This window comes from Eleutherodactylus coqui, chromosome 5 (assembly GCF_035609145.1).
Source record: "Eleutherodactylus coqui strain aEleCoq1 chromosome 5, aEleCoq1.hap1, whole genome shotgun sequence".
NCBI lineage: Eukaryota > Metazoa > Chordata > Amphibia > Anura > Eleutherodactylidae > Eleutherodactylus > Eleutherodactylus coqui.
In genome coordinates, this window is record NC_089841.1 from 129,884,113 (window position 1) to 129,906,430 (window position 22,318).

Genomic DNA, 22,318 nt, shown 5'->3' on the forward strand with positions numbered 1-22,318 from the left:
TCACTAATGGAGCCCCAAGGGCGACACGGGGCACACTTTGGGATCCCTGCTATAAACTAAGCAATAATGACACCCATCCAATTCTTATCTCCTGAAACATCTGGTAGGAGAGTGGGAAGCCACCATACATTATTAGATCATCAGCCCACAACTCTGAAATTGGCGAATTCGGCTGTTCTATACCTAATGTATATGGCCACCTATTGAGCAGTGAGAGCAGCCTCTGAGCTGCTGAATAAATACATGTATATGCACCAGCCTATATATTGTTATTGGACACTATGCCCTTATTGCATTTTATGGTCTGTATGAATTAGTCAATCTCCAGACATGTATTATGTCTAGACCGCTAGACATAATACAAACAACATTAGCACACCATTAAACTACAAAGAAACAATATTCATTTTTCAAAATTAACATGCAAAGCATTTATAGTCCGAGTCATCTCAATGTCCTGGATAAATAACCTTGTAAAGTAGAGCGGGTCATAACTATGAAATCTCCAAACTCTAGCTAATGAAACACATTATATTAATCACACAAGGTGCAGTGTATATTAAATCAGATTAAACTGATGTATCAAAAAGGGTTATGGTGTATCATACACATTATGTTCCTATCTGATAACTTAATGATTAGGCATCCTAATTGCAAAGAAAACCTGTAAGTTATATTGCACATTGGAATAAACTTTAAGGTTCCATAGGGCTATTACCGTAAGACTGGAAAATAGATGTGATTATGGGAATAAACGCCATAAATACAATAAGAAAATATAAAAAAAACTCTGCGCTCATAAGAGAAAAAGAATAGTTTGTTCTCTAAAAGTAGGCAAATAGGGAAAATGACAACGAGGTATCATTACTTAGAAGAAGGGGGGTATGAATCCAGCACACAAAACCCCCTCCTAATAGTAATAACCAGTATTGTTAAATGGAACGTCAGGTCCACAGTAGGTGTTTATTTATGACATACAACATACCTAATATAAATAAGCCTACATGCTTTTTCTTACACTGCACTTTGACCCATTTGCTGTAACTTTGGTGTATGATGTTGGTGTCATTAGATGACACACATGCTGACCAGTGCCGTAAAATCATCAAATGTGAGTTAAGTACATTCAGTGACCTGTCAGGCGGGTTGGAAGCTACAATGTTAAGTCTATGGGCGGCGCTGCTATGCTTCAGGCATGCGCTGGAGAGAGTGAAGCGTTGCTAAGCAACACAGCATACACTGCTAAGCTGCACCATAAACTGCCCAACTAAGAGAAATAGAGAAACAGAGAGCAGGGACTGGCTAAAAAGTCAAACAATATACATATGGAAATCAAAACCACTAGTCATAGAAAATATGCTGAGAGCATACTATTAGAGATGAGCGAGCATACTCGCTAAGGACAATTACTCGATTGAGCATTGTCCTTAGCGAGTATTTCCCCGCTTGGAAGAAAAGGTTTGGCTGCCGGCGCGGGTGACAGGTGAGTTGCGGCTATGAGCAGGGGGGAGCCGAATCTTTGCTCCAGAGCGGGCAGGTACTCGCTAAGGGCAATGCTCGATCGAGCAATTGCCCTTAGCGAGTTTGCTCGCTCATCTCTACATACAATGTAAAAACCATATACATAATCAATACCATATAAAGACATAATAAAACATAATATTAAAAATGCAAATATATGTTTAAGAATAGGGGGGAAATTTACTTTTTAGCTAATAGAATGGTATTAAATAGTATGAAATTAATATATTAAAAGGTACATCCTAAAACCTCATAATATGAAATACAAAGCTCATGCGTAAAAACATAATACAACATAATTTTAAGAATAGGGGGAACATTTTTTTTTCATATTATTGGAATGGTATTAAATAATATAAAATAAATGTATTAAAAGGTACATCCTGAAAATTCATTGTATAAAATGTAAAGCTCATATGTTTTGTTGAAAGGAAAACTACAATAAGCACTCATTAGCAAAAATGCTATTAGTCCGACTATTGCATAGGACAGAATGAAAGAAAACCAATTCATCTTCATTAGAATTCTGGGGGTGTTGTCATAGCAAAGTGAGTTCTTGGTTCCATGCATGGACAACTCTTCATGAAATCCAACACCTTTTTTTGCTCATCATTAGTCATAAATGTGTTTTATTGAAAAGACCCTTCATTTACTCTTTTCCACCAGCATCTGTACATTCACAACAGCAGCTGTGCCTACATGATTACCTGTGGCGATGGTTGTGATTGGCACCTGCCACCCTGCGGCAACATCCAGGTTAAGAGAAAAGTGATCAATAAAAGGAGAGGGCTGCTTTCATCTGACACCATAAATTGGTTTTATGCGGAAAGTTTGAAGTTGTTTAAACTGAAAGGCGAATCTGCTTGTGTGATGTCTTCCTAGTACTTATGGAAAGTTACAGTACAGGAATAAAAACGAGAGGTCTTCTCATTGACAGGCAATCATAATTTTAGATTAAGGTTGTGGTAGAACACCTTTAAGGAAAAAGCAAAACATTCTACCATGATGAGTTATAAGAAAGCCCACTATCACTCTCAATGGATGGATGGATGGATGGATGGATGGATGGATGGATGGATAGATAGATAGATAGATAGATAGATAGATAGATAGATAGATATGGGATAGATAGATAGATAGATATGGGATAGATAGATATGAGATAGATATGAGATAGATATGAGATAGATATGAGATAGATAGATATATAGATAGATAGATAGTATGACATTGTGATTCGGTTTAATGCTTTGGGCAATGCTCCAGGGTAAAATGTGTTTTATTAAGTATTGTTCATCCTCCTGAAATGTTTCTTGTCAGAGTGCCAGAAACCTGCAGCATTAGCATCTCGATTATATCTAACATTATCCATCTTAAGCAATGACTTTCTCAAATTATACAAATCCAAAACCAGGTCAAACTTCTACAAAGTTATTAAAGAAAGCATAATAAAAATATTTTATAGGTCAATTTCTGTGGTCCCGGGTTATAGCACAAGTGATAATAGTGTTCATGGTTCCAAGATCAACTTTAAGGAACAGTGGGTTTGCTTGCATTTCGGAGGCTTGATTGATCTGCTGAATGGATGGGCAAGCTGGTGACATTGTGTGAGTCTTATGATACAAACTTTGTGTAGGTAGACATAGATATTGTGCATTAGATTACTTAAAATAGATGTAATGAAGAGCAAGTAGTTCCTGGAGTAAAGAGTCTTTAGTGGCATGCAAGGTACCGAAAATGGTTAGCATTCCAATATGGTCTTTAAAACATTAATGTTTTTTAATGAAGGAGGTGTTTTATGAACTGTGTGAGTTCTGTGCCTTTTTCTTTTTTTGCTACAGAGAACATTGAAGTGGTTACATGTATACTTTTAACAAGCAATGAAGGAAACAAGGGATAATAGGGGTGTAGAACTCACATCAGTGCTCTGTGAAGCAGTGCAGCTCGCTCTGAATTTTTTTTCTTCATAGCATTACTCCAATCCAGGTAATGTAATGCCCCATCCTTTTTTAAAAGACAATGGACACCTTTGACATAGAAATAACTGATTTTACATATTTTGATAGTTACCTTGAGTTCAAAACTTGCACAAAGTTTCAGGCCACAATCTTATGTCAGACTCCTGATATGCAGTGTATAAACTGCTCCTAGTTTCAGACTTTTCTCTTGTGGGCATGTTCTTCCTACGATTTCCCCCCCAAAAATAAACCCTACCCATAAAATAACCCTAGCACGATTTTTCAATATTTTTGAGGATGCTCAAAATATACGCCCTGCTCCAAAAATAAGCCCTAGTTACAGTTCATAAAAATGTTAATTTAAATAGTGGCAAGGCAGATATACATGTAAAAAAGTAAAAATCAATTGGCAATGGAATGCAGCAGGATAGATAGACCCTTACCCAAGAAAAGTAGACACCCCCAAAAGAATTACACTCAAAAGTCTCTATGAGCCATAAAGCAATAAGCATTGGCAAGTGCCGGGCTCTCACACACAGATCGTCATTCGACTCCTGAGCTCATTATATAAGAGTGTTTTGGTTGCTTCCAGGAACCAGGGGCCCTTGGCAGCATTGAAACGCAGAAGAGAGCAGCTGGAACGCCAAGGGTCCTGACAGAATGTTCATTTTTTTGTTTACAAATAAATGTAGATTGCTGTTCATGGAAAAATGAGTCATCCCCTAAAATAAGCCCTGACCAATATTTTGGAGCAAAAATTAGTATAAGACCCTGTCTTATTTTTGGGGAAACAGGGTAGTAAGACCGGCTGGATGTCTAACTGGTGTATGCAGGATGCTGCTGCGTTCACTATCTCTCATGTATCAGGACAACTTAATTGCTGTACTGCTTCCCCTTCTAATATTGCTTTGTGTGATCTAGTCTCCTCTGTGCTGACACATACACTCTCCCCCATTTTCTGCAGTTTCTCTGGTGGGTTCTCTTCTCTCTTTTTGCAGTGTTGCTGCTTGTGTGTTTTTGTGATCTTTCCCCCACTTACACAAACACCGGAAGAGTAGTAAAGAATAAAAAATAGCTATAGAAATGTGATTCCGCTATAATCGTATCGACTTAAAGAATAAATGTAACATATTTTCTATGCCACGTGGTGAGCGCTGTTAAAAATAGCAAACAAAAAACAGAATTGTTATTCTTCATTCACAGCTCCATTGGCGGTAAAATAACAACGTTATGGATCGTGGAATGTAGTAATGCAATTAAAAAAATTTTTAAGTGTTTTTATTGTGGAAAAGTAGCAAACATAAAAAAAACAATATCAATTTGGTATTGCCATAATCGTATAGACTCACAGAATAATGTTAACATTTCATTTACCGTATATACTCGAGTATATACGGTATACCATAAAGTGAAGCCCTTAAAAAAAAACTAAAATGAAACAATAGCAGACTTTCTGTTTTTGTTCCTCCCACCAAAAAAAACATAAAGTAAAGTTAAACAACGAGTAATATATACAACAAAGTGTAGGTTTTTTGTATTAAAGAATACAATGTGTCCCACAGAAAACAAGGCCTCATATAACTATGTTGGGGAAAAAATAAAAATGTAATGGTTCTTGGAATGTAACGATTTACAAGCGAAAAAAAGCTGCTTGGCCAATAAGGCACAAAATAGGACGGTCATTAAAGAGTTAACTAAAGATATATGCGTTTATGTTTAAAGTATTTGTTCATGACCTTGAAATTAAGTTTTATGATATCACAGATGTCTTCAGCATAAAAGGTCAGACCTAGAACACACTGCATGGTATCCTTTACTCTTAACAGTGGGACATATGTTTATAGACTTATAATAGCCTGGCCGTTAAGGTCTCATTAAAAGTACATTTCAGAGGTTCCAAATTACACATGTTAGAAATCAAGGATGATCTCAGAGCAAGAGAAATGCATTAGCCTTAAAGGGAACCTGTCACCTTCCTATAGCACCATAAACTAAGTTATGGGAGGTGATGAGGAGCCGGGTGAGGTATTTTCTACACTCACCCGCTCTCCTAATCCTGTGCTGTCACCCGCTGAAGTCTGCGCACCGCATGATAAACTGACTCCTCAGATTGTTGTGTGCGTGCTCTTTCACCGACTTGTATGTGGTGCATTGAATTCAGTGGGTCACAGCACAGAAAATACATCACCCGGATGATCCAGGGGTGTAACTAAAGGCTCAGGGACCCGGATGCAAAAGTTCAGATCGGGGCTTCCCCCACCTTTACCTGTACCCATACCCAGAGGCATATCTTAAAGCTTCAGGGCCTCAATGCAAAACCTGTAACAGGTCCCCCAAATGTAATGCTTTATTCATAGTCCTGGGCTCCCTATATGGAAGAAAGTGGCCTTATGGGCCCCCCTAAGACTCCTGGGCCCGGGCGCAACCGCATCTCCTGCATCCCCTATAGTTACGCCACTTACCAGATCTCTGTTATCTCCCTAATAGCACCATAACTTAGTTTAGGATGTTGTGTGGATGTGACAGGATCCCTTTAATAAAGAGATAATATTTAGCCAAGAATGGGAGTACTGTATATTTATAGTATCTATGGTTATGGAGAATGTGTTCACCATTTAGGATTATTCAAATTTTGACACTTTACGTTATGGTCCAGTACTTGGGGAAAACATGCAAAGACTGAATAATGTTGAACTACAGTACTTAGTTGGAAAAACCCATAGCCCTAGTGCAGTTAAAGGGAGTCTGTCAGCTGGAGCATGCTGTCCAAACTGCAGGCACCATATTATAGAGCAGGAGGAGCTGAGGAGGAAATACTATGTATAATTTGTATTTTATTTATTTAACTCCCTAAGGCCTCATGCAGAAGACCGTGCTTTTTTGCACGCCTAAGGCTGCCTGTCGACGAGTGTAGCAATATCCCGCGGCGGATCTCTGCCGTCTGGGAGTAGGGGAGAGCTGACGGTTCTCCGCACTGAGCCTATCTGACAGATATGCTCACCGCTGAGAATCGCAGCAAATCGCTTGCTGCGATGTGCCGCCCGCGAGCGGAGAATCGCTATGATTCTCCGCTCATGGACAGGGGGCCTGCACTTTTGCTATGAAAAGCATTCACTGTGTTCCCCACGGCTGGATTATCTCCACGGTGAACGCAGTGAAAATGTGCCCGTGGACAGGCAGCCTTAGTGTGCAGGAAAAAAAGCGCTGCTCGCATAGTTGGAAAACATGTGAATGGGTAAAGTTTTATATGGATGCTTGGAGAAGCGCAGCTGCTCCACGATGGTCCCCTCATCACTGAACACTGTGACACCCTAACTGTGCTTAGTGATGAGGAGACTTCCCGCAGGGATAAAATAATCCCCCGCCACAGTTGTGGCTTAAGAACGCAATTGAATAACTGCTGAGCGCTGCCTCTGATTGGTCACAGCGCTCAACTAATCAGAGGTAGTGCTTTCTGGAGGCGGGCATTTTTCAATCCCCGGCCACAAGAATACAAAAGAAGACTGCCGGGGACAGGGAGAAAAGCCAGACAGCCCTTCTAGGTGAGTTAATTTTTTTTTTTCAACAGCTAGGGATGATTTTCAGGGTAGGGCTTATATTTAAGGCCCCCCCCCCCCCCCCCGAAAATCATCACTACAGGGGATGCTTTCATCCCATTGCTTTTAATGGGACAGCAGCAGTGCCAGCCCCAGGGGATGTTTGGCCATAATGCACAGCACATCAGCACAAAAGCCTTATAGCAACTATGAAGCGCAGTGATAGAGGGGTGATGATTTGAGCTTGTCTTACAGCCACAAGACCTGGGCACCTTGCAGTCATGGAGTTGACCATAAAATCCTCTACATACCAAAGTATTCCACAGTCTAACGTGAGGACATCTATCCAAAAGCTAAAGCTTGGCCAAATCTGGGTACAGCAAGGCAATGATCCCAAGCACACCAGCAAATGTACATCAGAATGGCTGGAAAAGAATCAGGGAGTTGCAATGGCTCAGCCAAAGTCCAGCCCTCAAGTCAATTGAAATGCTGTGACAGGACCTCAAGGGCTCATTCACACAGGCGTATTTGTGCAGCATATTATGCACATTTGTTTTGTTATGCTCTGTGCTTAATCCCCACTGATTTACATTTAGGCTGGGTTCACACAGGGCGGATTCCCGTCAGAAATCTCGCGGTTTGGCCACAGCAAAAACTGCGAGATTCCCGCCGGGAGAACCGCCGCGGTTCAAGCCGCGGCGGCTTTGAAGCGGCTCGGCCGCATGCTTTTCCGTTGCGGCCGGCGCTCCCATAGAGGAGAGCGTGGCCGCGACGTAAATAAACAAAAAAGGAAAGGTAAACAGACATGCTCAATCTTTTGTAACCGGATTTACCGCGGCGAATTAGCCGTCCCGTGTGGACGAGGTTTCTGAGAAATCTCATCCACATGGCTGGCTAATCCCGAGATTAGCGGCCGTGGGCGGATTTGGCGCGGGCGGATCTGCTGCGGCAAAACCGCGGCAAATCCGCACTGTGTGAACCCAGCCTAAAGATCACAGAAAAAAAAATATAAACAGACAAAAAAAAAATAAAAATCACGGAAAGTGGCCATATATTTACTGATGTACTGGTACAAGAGAGCAGGTAAAGACACCACATCCTAAACATGCAGACAGCCAAACTGCTATATGGAGCAGCCATCACACAGGTGAAGGTACTGATGAACAACCACTCACAGCCTCCTTACACCGAGAGGGGGGGGACTGCTTAGTACTATTCTTGCACATAGATAAAACATATACAGGGTGTCAGGCCACTTGGTACATGTAGTGCCCCATGCAGGCTTACAACCTATTAATGATGCCATATTTCAATCCAGTGGGTAGCCCTGCACCTTGTAGGTGAACTACACTGGCACCGGCACCCTGGGCTTCTCCAGCATTCACAGCCGCACTGCATGTTACTGATAAATACACAAGCTTACAACCCAACGTCAAGGCTCCTTGTTTACTTGTGAGTCCCTACACTAACCGATCAAAATCACAGAATTGATTTACATTGGGGTACTCTGATGAGTGAATTTTTCACACGACTTTCAGTCGCATGAAAAAATATGCAATATGTCCTATTTCAAGTATTATGCGCTGAAATAGCTCATCCAAGTCAATAGACCTGCGCAAATATGCAGTGAGTATGCAGGAAACTTGCATATTCAATGCATATCTACACATCTAAGCAATGGGACCTTCTGCATTTTTTTTTGGTGCGTAAATATGCTTCATTTTTTCATGTGCAAAAGAACCAACAGAAGGGCTGAAATATGCAGGGAATATGGGATTATCGGTCACGTAAATGCGCTCCGTATTACCCAACCAACACCCGCATGCGCCTGTGTAAACGAGCCCAGACAGGTATGCATAAATGAATGCCCACAAACCTCCAGTGCTGTAAAGAAGAGTGGGCCAAACTTCCTCCAGAACGATGTGAGAATCTGATAAAGTCATACAGAAACAATTACTTCTACTTACTGCTGCTAAAGGTCATTCTACAAGCTATTGATTCATGGGATGTACTTAATTTTGACACAGTGTAATTTGATTTGTGTTATTGTTCATCTGAGGTTATACAAGCCCAATTCCAAAAAAGTTGGGACGAGGTGTAAAATGTAAATACATGTAAATTAAATAAGAATGTAATCATTTGGAAATCTCATGTAACCATATTTTATTCGCAATGGAACATATAACACATATCAGAGGGTGCACCAATTTTCTGCCACATTTGCCACTTTTTCAAAACTTGGCATGACTGACCAAGAGGTGACATAGCATCCCGCGGCCCAACATACTTATGGAAAATCTATGCCAGCACATGACACGTAAATTAGATTTCTAGCACATGGAATGCTGTAAGGGGCATATACCTCTTAGCAAATTTGGTGCATCATACTAATTTATATTAACACTGGAGGCTTGGAACAAAACAGGACCAACTGTCCCTGCATTAATAGGAGGTAATGTAAAGTCCCCTGGTGCAAGCACAGAGTCATGACTCACACCTAGAGTGAGGTCACATCCTGATGTTTTCTTAGCAGACTGTTTTTGCAGGGTGGATTGCCATTGCCTTCTCCAGTCATCTTGTTACCCCCCAGCAAGCTGGGTGCTCACTTTACCAACCTTGGAAGGATGGAAGGCTGAGTCAACCTTAAGTCGGCTACCTGAACCAAGCAGGGATTGAACTCGCAACCTTCAGCATTTCTGCTGCCATAACACTCTGTTCCACACAAGGCTCATATTAATAAGAAACCACTCTCCTTTATTAACTATTTACTGTATATGTGAAAGAGATTATAGGATCGAAACACATTCTATTGGTTTAATTAAAAATTAATCTATTCAACAACATCAGCAGCACTATTGTTCCAAACCTCCAGTATTGTGTCAGCAGACCTGACGGCAGCCGATGCTCAAGTATATGCTTTCAACAGACTTGTGTCTGCACAACTCCACCTGGTTAGCAGCTCTCTATTTTTCCATTACTGTTTTATGTTCTACCTAGGAAATTGCAAGATTAGGAGCCCTCATTTTCTTTTCTATAGTTCATATTAAGACTGGTGTACTAAATGCCCGCCTTGATAAATCAGGGTCACTGTAGCTAACAGCTTTTAAACACCCACATAGTGTGAAAAAGGTCAGAGCATGATCACCTTCTATCACACTTAGCCTAATATCAGTTCTGCTATAATGCTGCATTGCATCTTTTATTTAGTTGTATGTTTTTCAAGCTTTTAAATTAAATTATTGAAGAATTATTTACTTATTCTCATTTTCGGAGTGCAAAAGCTTTTCTATGCATCTATCTTCATTATCATCATCATCATCATCTTTCCACACGAACTCATGTTTTACACTATTATTAAAAGGCCGTTCCTTGCATTGCATATTTTCGTTCATGTTTATGATTGAACATTTCTTTTCTTCTCTATTGATATGAGGTTAAGTAACTTTCCAATGTTCTAATAGATTCTGACATGAAAAGCTATTCTGATTATATTAAATAAATAGTGATTGCTTTCCTGTCTGAAGGTCATTCTGACTTTACTGGAAATGCCAGACAGAGGAAACAACAATGTTTCTTATAGCTTGCTTATAAATGAAGGAGACAGCAGGAAGCTTTCCTATGCCACTCATCTGCTGGAAAATAACACTTAAATCCCCTTGAGAGAACGACCCGAGCTCCTTGGTTGGGGAAGATGTGTATAATAACCTATGCATTATGAAGCCCACCAATGTTCACTACCCTGAAGATGTTTCATGTAGTTTTCAATTTGTTCTATATATGATTTTGCACTTTTATTAAGTCTAACAAAATATCTGACCGCATGAAAGGTAAAATAATGAACAGCTGCCGATGGGTTAACAGATAGGATCAATGCTATCTTATACTACAGTGTTTATTCAAGCCGATCTCCAGGAAGCCCAACAGGCCATGTTTTGAGAACTTCCCATCTAGAGATGCTAATATTGATAGAGTGAGATGTGCAGTGCTAAAATCTTTAATATCTTCACTCTACAGAGCACTGCAGCTTGCTGTTCTGGAAACTGGTGGTGTTTGTGGAGCCCACTAGAGATGAGCGAGCATACTCGCTAAGGGGAATTGCTCGAGCGAGCATTGCCCTTAGCGAGTACCTGCCCACTCGAGATACAAGGTTCGGGTGCCGGCGCGGGGGAGCGGTGAGTAGCGGCTGTCAGCAGGGGGGAGCGGGGGGGGGGGGGGGAGAGAGGGAGAGAGAGATCTCCCCTCCATTCCTCCCCGCTCTCCCCCGCAGCTCCCTGTGCGCCGCCGGTACCCGAACCTTTTCTCTCGAGCGGGCAGGTACTCGCTAAGGGCAATGCTCGCTCGAGCAATTGCCCTTAGCAAGTATGCTCGCTCATCACTAGAGCCCACCATTGTGATTGTCTGTATATACTCTACAAGAAAGTGCAGGAAAATAAAGCAAGAGAGCATGCATAATAATATATACAACATAAGTCCGGCTGCACACGGCCAGATTTGGATCGCGGAATCTGCGATCATCACTGCATCTATTAGCAAGAATCGAACATTTGTATGTCCGCTCACATGAGTGGACAGCGCTTGCGATTTCTGCTCGCGGTAATAAAATCACAGAATGACCTTTTTTTGCACAGATTCCGTATGGACAGCTGCCATTCTCAATAGAAGCTGTCCGACTCGCAGTCCTTTTGCAAATTAATAAAGGTCGTGGATTTCGCGTCATCGTCTGGTGACGGTGCGGGAGAAGCGGGATTTAATTTAAAAAAAACGTAATGTGCATGTCCGACGGTGAGTTGTCCAGACCATCCGCTACAGATTAAATACAGGTATGTGCGGAAGCCGGCCGAGTACAGGGTCGAAGTCTGCTGCGGGCTCCCGCATGTGGAATCCTACCCGTTTGTGGGCAGCCGGCCTAAAGAACAAGCAGTAATATACATAGCTTAAAAATGTACAGTATACACAACATAAGAGAATTTACAGTGATACATATAACTTAAAGAATATACAATGATATGCACAATAAAAAATATAAACCACTGTGAAGACATGTACTGTATGCACACATGCTCTATGTATTACAGCTATCTTGCAGTTCACTGGTACACCAAGGGATGTGACACAACAGTTTGGTACAACAATATTGCTAAAGGCCCATTTACAGGGAACGATGATCGCTCGAAATTCGCTCAAATAACTGTTTGAGTTACAGTTTTGTGTGATCATCTTTAAATAACTCTAAGTAGCTAATTAGCTACTTAAGAGTTAATGCAGGCGGAGCAGGATACCGCTCATAACTCCTAGAACAAAGCAGCTGTTTTGTATATGCAAACAGCTGTATTGTTCTTGAAGCTTTTAGCTGGTGTCCCGCTGAGAACTGCCAGCGGTATACCAGCTGAAAGAATACTATCAGCGTCGCCCACTGAAAAAATCAGTGTGCGGCGCTGATAAGTCATCAATGATTTCTAGCTTGCTAGAAATTACCGATTAACGAATAGTGCACAAACAGTGCACGATGGCCGCACATTTAGACACAACAATTATCGCTCAAAAAGCAGCTTTTGAACTAATTTTGAGCAATAACCATTGTGTCTAAATAGGCCTTTAAAGATGGGGTAAATGGAGTAACTTATGGCTACCAGATAAGCCTACAAGCACAGGGTAGAAGTGTATATATTTTCACTGACTTAAAAAATAGTAGGAATTTTTCTTATCAGGACGGCTTCATTTTTTCATAGATGCTTTGAAGCTAAAAAGAAGTGGTTAAAAAGACCCTCACCCCTTTTTTCTCCTTTTCTCTGCTCTTTCTCTTTTCTTTCTCTCTAGTTACTAAGTTCAGCCTCGCAAACCATTAAAGTCTTCGTACATTTAAAATCTTTTATACTTATGAAAACTGCTCAGCTTTGTGCTCTGTACATTGTAAAATGATGTCATGACAAGTCCTACTTTTATTTAACTTGGAAAAATGTAAGAATATTGTTTGAAAGTAAAAATGGCTGTAAAGATGTACTGTGCATATACTTTAAATGGATTGTCTAACCTTATGGGGCAAATAGACATCATAGAGAATAGTCCCATTCTCAAGACATCCCCCAAATAGCAAGCAGACAGCCTGTAACTAAAAACAGCTCCTGCAGTAGTGGATGTGGTCTATCCATGTACCGTGCAACATGGCTGGCCAATCACTTGAAATGTCCAGCTGGTAGTACGATATTCCCTTTATAGTGACCACTGCAGGGGCAGCGCATGTTATGTCTTCCCCTTACTGCAGGAGGTTTATGAAAAGTGTGATAAAAATGATCAATATAGCTTTCAATGCATTGCTCAGTCACTGGCAGTGTATAAACTGAACAATTATCGTTCAGATTCTCATGATCTAGTAAAAATCTGAACACTAATAATTTATAGTGACTAATGGCCCTTTTACATGAGACTATAAGGCCTCATGTCCACGGGCAAAAGAAGAATTAAAATCCGCAGCAGATTTTAACTCTTCTCCTGCCCGCGGATCCACGCCCCATAGGGATGCATTGACCACCCGCGGGGTAGATAAATACCCGCGGATGGTCAATAAAAGGGAATTTTAAAAAAAATGGAGCATGAAAAAATCTGGACCATGCTCCATTTTCGTGCGGGTCTCCCGCGGGGACGGCTCCCGGGGGCTTCTATTGAAGCCTATGGAAGCCGTCCGGATCCGCGGGAGACAAAAATCGGATTTTACTCACCCGCTCCGGTTCTTCCCTTCGCCGCGGCGCCATTTTCTCTCCGTCGCGGCCGGATCTTTTTTCTTCGGGCCGGCGCATGCGCGGGGCACGTCACTGACGTACCCTGCGCATCCGCCGGGCCGAAGGAAGAAGATCCGGCCGCGACGCAGAGAAGATGACGCCGCGGCGAAAAGAAGATCCGGAGCGGGCGAGAGGTGAGTTTATTCTTATTTATTCTCATTTTCAGTGCTCATGTCCGCGGGGCAGGAGGGACCCGCTGCGGATTCTCCATGGCCTAAGGCCTCATGTCCACTTGCAAATTCTAATTTAAAATCCGCAGCATTTTTCCTGCACGCGGATCTGCGCCCCATAGGGATGCATTAGACACCCGCAGGTAGTTAAATACCTGCGGATGTCATCTTTCCCTGTAGACGCGGGTCCGCGTGCAGGAAAAAATCCAGACTATGCTCCATTTAGGTGCGGGTCTCCCGCGCGGACGGCTCCCGCAGGCTTCTATTGAAGCCTATGGAAGCCATCCGGATCCGCGGGAGACCTAAAATCAGAATATACTCACCTGCTGCGGGCCGTGCGTGTCTTCCCTTCTTCCCGGACGGATCTTCTTGCTTCAGCTCAGCGGATGTGCCCGGCGAAGAAAGAAGATCTGCCCGCGAAGAAGGGAAGACATGCACGCCCCGCAGCAGGTGAGTTTATTCTAATTTCAGCCCTCATGTCCGCGGGGCAGGAGGGACCTGCTGCGGATTCTCCATGGGGAATCCGTAGCGGGCCTGATTTTCCCCGTGGACATGAGGCCTAAACGCTCAGATTCTCACGAGTGTGCAGGAATCTGAACGATAATCCCCCCATCCATGTAAAAGGGCTGTTCAGGGTAAACTTTTCAATGACTATCTGCTTACAGTGAATAGAGGTGGGTGGGGAAAAAGCGCCCCCCCATTCTGGAAGCACTGTGAGCAATGCCATCGATACCCGCTCCTGTGTAACAGCACAGGAGCGAACATCACTGGGACGAGCTGCTGCGCATCGTTTGCCTAACAGCTTGTTTTGTATAAAAGGGCCATAAGAAGGTGTTGATTATATTAACTTATCAATTATGGGTTAGTAATGGGCCAATCAGTATGTAAGGTGGTTCTTGTTGGCAGTCAGTAAGAATCTCTCCATTTAAGCCCCTCCATTGCAGTGTAAGGCCACTCTCACACCGGACGCTCTTTACCGCGATTAGTGTGGCATTCCGAACACTGCGCTAATCGCTATACAACACTCCTTTTGACTTTAATGGGGACTCACAGACCTGCACTCAAGAGTTGACCCATGCTGTCTGTTCTATTTTTGTGCATTTCTTAACACACCTCATCACCCAATACAATGATGGGGTGTGTTAAAAAAGTTGTCAAATGCTGTGACATGTGTTCAAAAATGCCACTCAAAATCGTAGTAAAATGCTGCAATTTAGACGTTTTCTGAACGCATGTGTGAGAGTGGCCTAAGGGAGAGATTCTTTCGTTACCTCCTGGCAAGAATCTCTGTGTTCATGTATTTTTATCCATTTATTTCTCTCTTTGAAATACTTTGCACTTATTGTAAATAAACATTCTTAAATCTTTCATTGTCAGGCCGAGTTATTTTGGTGCCTTTTGGTATCAGTTCAATTTAAAAGAGGTTGCCTTGCAATTTTTTGAGATTTCAAATTGACATCAATTTACAGTATTATATTAAGGGGTTAATAGAAGTTGGGGGCCCCTAAATCAAACTTTTGAACCCAGGCCCATGAGCCTTTATTATGATTATATGCATTTATCTACCTGCAATTATCAAACATTATATTATACATTATATAATAGAAATTCCAAAGTTTTTTCACCTAAAAATTTTTGAGCCTGACACAATCATCAGTGAGCCGGACCAAAATGTGCCTTAGTGCGACCTCGCTTAGTTTGCAACCAAAACTTTTGCACCATGTGGTTGGATGAACACATGACACACTGAGGGTGAAGTCACACGAACGTATATCGGCTCGGTTTTCACGCCGAGCCGATATACGTTGTCCTCGTGTGCAGGGGGGGGGGGGAGGATGGAAGAGCCAAGTGCAGGAACTGAGCTCCCGCCCCCCTCTCTGCCTCCTCTCCGCCCCTCTGCACTATTTGCAATGGGGAAAGGTGGGACAGGGGCGGGGCTAATTCTCGGAACGTAGCCCCGCCCCCGTCCCTGAGTCGGGAGCTCAGTTCCTGCTCCTGGCTCTTCCATCCTCCCCCTCTGCACACGAGGACAACGTATATCGGCTCGGCGTAAAAACCGAGCCGATATACGTTCGTGTGACTTCACCCTAAGGCATTTATATATGTGGGCCAATAGAGGGGACATGACACTTAATTATAATTATTATATTATAAATAATTAATTATAATGGTAGAGGACATTGTGGCCCACACTCACCAACCAGGGGGGTTAGGGTTCAGGGAGAACTATGCCGGGCCACCCATTCACCAGTGTAGCAGAGAACGGCTCCTGCTACACTCATAGTTAGTGCCAACATCAAAGCACTGTACAGGAATATACAGCATGATGTGGGTGCCAACAAGCACAAGAGGGTCCATGCTTAGCATCTCCTGTGCCAAGCGGTTCCAGCTGCCCAAGCATGAGGTGAGGAGGACAGAGACGCTCGCCTCTCAGATCAGTGGTTTGCATTAAAACTATTTTTTCTAGTTCCACCACGTAATTTTATGTGAACATGAATATATATATTGCAGTTATCCTGGGGCAAGAGCTCTGCCCTTAATTGGCTGCATTTTCTATTATGGTCTCCATCTTGGGACTGACTTCACACTAGTTCCTTAACATTCTGCAATCAAAATATTTTAAACATTAATCAGTCTAGTTTCTGCAATTAAGGGTAAATGAACTAATAGGCTTCTGATAGCGGAGTTCATTAGTGTAATCTTAATGACTTGTCTACTAATTGTTGAAAAGCCATAATCCAGTAGACAAGTGTTATGCTGAGAATTTTCAGAGCAGTTTAAGGGACCTTTCACACAGGATGGAATTGTCTGCAGGATGCAGCAGAGATGTGGATTTTGTTGCACTTTTAACTGTTCTGTGGAGCGTCTTGTGGAAATACGTTTCTTCCGCAGACTTTAATTGAGGAATTATATCTCCTGTATATTAGAAATGAGCAGCAACAATTACGGAAGACATCCTTAATTCCACAGCAGAGAGCTTTTCCGCTGTGGAATTTAGTCTTATGATTTTCAAGTAAAGATCGTAGAATCATATCATGGTAGAGTTGGAAGGGACCTCTGGAATCATCGGGTCCAACTCTCCGCTCAGTGCAGGATTCAGTAAATCATCCCAGACAGATATTTGTCCAGCTTTTGTTTGAACGCTTCCATTGAAGGAGAACTCACCACCTCCCTTGGTAATCTGTTCCACTTATTGATCACCCTCACTGTCAGAAAGTTCTTTCTAAGGCCTTAGTCAGACGGGCGTTTCTTCGCACGATTTGCGCATGCGCATGCGTCCGGCGATTTTATAAAACCATTGCTTTGCAATGGTATCGGACACATGAGCGCTTTTTATGCGCTCGTCCGATAAATTATAGAACAGAAATCGCAGATCGCACCTATCTGCGATTCCTGTTCCCTTCTCTATATGCGCTCAATGGGGCCGGCGGCAACAGCGCCAACCCCATTGAGAACATATAGAAGACAAATCATTCTTCTCTGCCACAGCTGTAACAGCTGTGGCAGAGAAGAACGATGTTTGCCCATTGAATTCAATGGAGCCGGCAATACAGCCGGCTCCATTGAAAGCAATGCGCTGCGGGTGATCTCACGATGAATTGTCGGGAAGGGCTTAAATATATAAGTCCTTCCCTGCAATTCATCCAGAAATATGTAAAAATTAAAAAAATATATATACTCACCTTGTCCCTGCAGACGGAGTTCAGCGCGGCCGGCCAGCAGTGGGTGTGAGTGGGTGTGAGTGAGAGCTGCCCCTGATTGGCTCAGCGCTGAGCCAATCAGAGGCAGCACTCACTCACACCCATTCATGAAATCATGAATTCATGAATGGGTGTGAGTGAGAGCTGCCTCTGATTGGCTCAGTGCAGGGACCAATCAGGGGCAGCTCTCACTCACACCCACTCACACCCACTGCTGGCCGGCCACGCTGAACTCCGTCTGCAGGGACAAGGTGACTATATATACTGTATATTTTTTATTTTTACACATTTCTGGATGAATTGCAGGGAAGGACTTATATATTTAAGCCCTTCCCGACAATTCATCCCGCAATCGCCCGCAGCGCATTGCTTTCAATGGAGCCGGCTGTAATGTATTCAATGCGCTGGACAGCTCCGGCCCATTTCTATTGAAACTCGGCTAGGAGCAGTTTTTTTTCGGGCGATTTTTCGGCCCCGGTCACGCGATTTGCGGATGCGCATCCGTCATGCGATCCGCAAATCACGGCAAAAAAACGCCTGTGTGACTAAGGCCTAATATCTAATTTGTGTCTCCTTCCTTTCAGTTTCATCCCACCGCTTCTAGTCTTTCCTTGTACAAATGAGAATAGGGCTGATCCCTCTACACTGTGACAGCCCTTCAGATATTTGTAGACCGCTATTAAGTCTCCTCTCAGCCTTCTTTTTTGCAAGTTAAACATTCCCAGATCCTTTAACCATTCTTCATAGGACATGATTTGTAGACCGCTCACCATCTTGGTAACTCTTCTCTGAACTTGCTCCAGTTTGCCTATGTTTGATGCATGATGCGCAGATTTAACAGATGCGGAATTCAAACCCCATGTAAAAAACATTATGACGCAGAAATCTCAGTGCGGACTAATTTTGTCATGTGTGGAAGGTCCCTAACAAGTAGCCTTCAGGATTCCTGAGCATGCATATTAATAACAGCATATGTGCCTCGGAGCTTCACTAACATAGCGCTGGAAGATCAAGCAGCCAAGGTACTATTTTAAGAATAGCTACTGGCTCATCTGTTGAGCTTTACTAAAGCCAGCCAACAACGTAAGATCCTCCAAAAGGGATTAACGTCTGTAATGCGAAACTGTTGGAAATATTTAGCAGATTCCAAAATATTGTCAACCCAGGCTGCTGTCCTCACTTACTAGTCCTGCATTAGTCAGTGTTCGCCTGGAGCAGGACTATCTAATCGAAACCACATTCATCCTAAGTAACATTCATCAACTTGACAGAAACTTCTGTTTTAATAACCTGGTGATTTCACTGGCAAAATGCCTTTTGTTTTATTGATTTTTATTTATTTCAGAATTAACCTTTGGGTTCTTTGTTACAAAATATATGTTGGTTTTTCTGCAAAATCCCTGTCAAATGCTTCACGGCTAACAATAAACAATCTTACATATTGCTGCCCGGTGCTTAGAGATTAGACAGCGCAGCTCTAGATGAGCTCATAGCTCTCATGCAGAAATCTCTTTCTTTTTCCCCTGGTGGCAATAGATTACATTTATTTAATTAGCCAGAAGTTTGTATTATAGATTTACCAGAATGGAGATCTCTGTAATTGCAGTCATATGGACATGTTGGGATAGATTTACTATAGAGAATTCCACAGTTTTTGGTGCAAATGGCACCAAAAAACTAACCTACTATGCACCACATTTACGATAAGTTTCACACTCTATTGGGTACTTTTTTAACCATGTTCAACAAAAGGGGTGTGGCTTCATGGGAAAAACGGCGTAGTCTAAATAGCTAAATTGTGCTAAATATTATGCCCAAATTTTGACACAATTTTTGTAGTAAACTATGCCAATTAATAGGAGGCATAAAGTTATGGGCAGAGAATCTCATGATGATGTCATCAACAGCTCCTTCACACTTGGCAAGCCCATTGGGAATCGTGTAGTCCTCGATCACTTAGCTTTCAGTGTTTCACATTCATATGTAAATCAGAAAGATGGAAAAATACCTCTACAGCGCCATCTATTGGATGACAGCATTCCTTCAATTCAAAGTGACCTTATCAAAAAAGGTCTACAATGATTGGAATTTTTAAATCAAGCCAGAAACCATGCACATACAGAGTATTTTGGGGTGTCTGGCCCTTATCAGTGTGCAGTAGGTCTCTACCTTAGTCTGTGAGGAGCCTATAACATGGGTCAGAAGCGGTGTTGTGTCTCCTTAAGGAGAGCACCCAAAAATTGTTTGGGGACACCTAGAGGGTGAGTGGATATGTCTACTCACGCCCTAGGTGTCCCCAAACACTTTTTGGGTGCTCTCCTTAAGGAGACACAACACCGCTTCTGACATTCGTATGTGAAACATTAAATGAGTGGTCTTTAAACAGCACAATAAGTACCTGAGCCAGCGCTGGTTTTTATGCCTGACGAAACTGAACGATGAAGGAGAACCTTACGATTCTCGCTCGTCATTCAGTCATTGGCTCGTGTTTAATCGGAACAATTATCAATTGATTGAATGATAATCATTCCATGAAAATGGGGTATTAGACTAGACAGTCTTAAGACACGCCAGATTGATCGTTCAGTCGAGTCAACTGTGATAAATCTGGTGCATTTAAAGACTGTCCGGTCTAAGTTTGTGCTATTTTTTACACATGCATATCCATTTGGGCTATACTGTGTATAGACATGCTTTGTACTTTCAACTTGATGTGTCTTCATAGTTATTCCATGGGTATTACTTTAGGTCATGTAATTACACTTTTTTATCAGAAGAATTCGGAGCTGTTAACCCCCATTCGCTGATCCACAGCCTCTGCATTCTCCATAGACATCATCTGAATAGACTTCATTCTAATATTGATAATAATAATAATATGAAGCTCCTGAGTTGGATTGCCAGTAGCACATTTATTGCAGCATCTATAATGCACATGTTTTCTTCTCTGACCCTCACCTAATGTAATAGTGCAGTGTGTACATTACAAATATTAAAAACCGTACATGACGTAAAATCTATAGCGGTCTTCTTACATTTGCCTATAATTGCATTGATGGTAAATTGTAATTAGTATATAATAGCACTTTAGTTAGGTCTCCTACCATTTACGGAGCACCTTCTGCTAAGATGAATATTTACTGTAAATAATAATGAACTCAAGACATTACAAAGCAACTCCGACTCCTTGTGGCCCAAGCAAACAGAGATCCAATGTCATCCCACCATAAGAGAGTGTTATCAGTGAGGGCTCTTGCTTTGAATTGAAGGGGTTAAGTGCAATGTGGTCTCCAGTTGGCAGAAAGCTTCAATAAAGGAGAGGCACAAAAATGCAGAGGGTAAAAGAGACTGAGCCCCCTTCCCCCTTCCATTCCTATCAGTATATCCCGTCTCACTACTATTTACAGCAGGCTTATTGACTTGATGACCACCTTACGGACTATATACATGAAGACAAGCTGTTCCTCTGCCGTACGGTAAGATTATAGAGTGATGCTCTTCAGATTGATGGCTCTGTGCAGAACATGGAGATGAATTAGTTTCTGAACTTTCCTAATCTATTCATAGACATAGTAAGGATGTTTTGCTTTGTGCTAAAGTTTCTGCTCTGTCCATCAAAGTTGGCAGGAGTTGTGTTTATGATGGATAGCTTATGATGAATGCACCCTGATTGAGTAGTAGGTGCTTGGAACAAACTTCCAGCAGACGTAGTTGGAAAATCAGCAATACATTTTTCAGGCAGGTCTGAGATAAGCATATATCTATCCTAATAGATAAATACTCATAATATAAAGGCAGACTAGATGGACCATATATATTTGCCTTTGGCATGTTTCTTGGCACTTGCATTATGCTGTTACATCCTGTCTGCATGCTTGTAATATAGCCGCTGTAATGTGCCCTCGCCCTGTTATAACTCCAAATGTACAGTAGCAGCCTTTTGAATATAGACAATGCAAACTGACAGTGTCAGAGAAATTCCAGCACCCAAAATTCTGTATAATTAGTGGATTTTAGTCATCTATATGCTTGAGGAATTCCTATAGCAAAAAGATTGTGGTAGGGCCAACTTCCTAGAATTGCTTCCTTAAAAATAGGGCCACTATAGTAATCACATCTTGTGTGTTTTTTCTGTGTAATGTTAGTGAATGGGAATTTATGAGTTTCTTTATATTCACTGCTTTAGTAAATTTGCGTGGCTTTAGATAAGACTATTAGGTACAATTACTGAGCCCTGTGTTTCAGAATTGTGAGATAGAAAAGTTGCACATTTTTGTGCAAGAATCTTTTCTACTTTCTGCGTCAGCCTCGCCACTTTTATGAAAAAAGCAATTGATGTAAATTATCCCAGAAATCTACACAAACTCCTTGTCTGTGTGGGCGCACAGAGGAGCAGAAATTAGCCTAATATATGAAGAGGCGTGTGCCGCTTAAAATTATACTAAGATCAGCATTGAAAATGCTGGTGTGACGTTGTGCTGCGGGAGGGCATATTCCACAACACTGTTGCAGAATATTTCATCCCGTGTGAAAGGTCCCTTACGTGTCTTGTTTAGTAAATACTTGTATTCCACTTAAAATAACAATTCTGGAGAGTTTTCTTAGAATCTAATTGTTGTGCTGTTTCTCAGTTATCCCTCCTGGAAATGTCTAAGT

General features: G+C 42.0%; 2 protein-coding genes across 10 annotated transcripts in view; one reads left to right on the forward strand and one right to left on the reverse strand.

The window, feature by feature from the left end:
• The window catches only part of C5H5orf63 (chromosome 5 C5orf63 homolog), a 287,813-nt gene that overhangs the window by 264,524 nt on the left and 971 nt on the right, over positions 1–22,318 (reverse strand). The window lies entirely within an intron of this gene.
• Positions 21,011–22,318, forward strand: part of CTXN3 (cortexin 3) — a 195,537-nt gene continuing 194,229 nt past the window's right edge. For 5 of the 9 annotated variants that reach the window (XR_010792820.1, XM_066603151.1, XM_066603152.1 and 2 more), the window contains exon 1: positions 21,011–21,138. Coding sequence is in view for 2 of the 9 variants with exons in the window: in XM_066603150.1 (XP_066459247.1) it covers positions 21,086–21,138 (53 nt within the window). In the remaining 7 variants the exon portion in view is untranslated. The remainder of the gene's footprint in view (positions 21,139–22,318) is intronic. The other 4 variants (XM_066603155.1, XM_066603154.1, XM_066603157.1 and 1 more) reach the window with 2 other exon arrangements.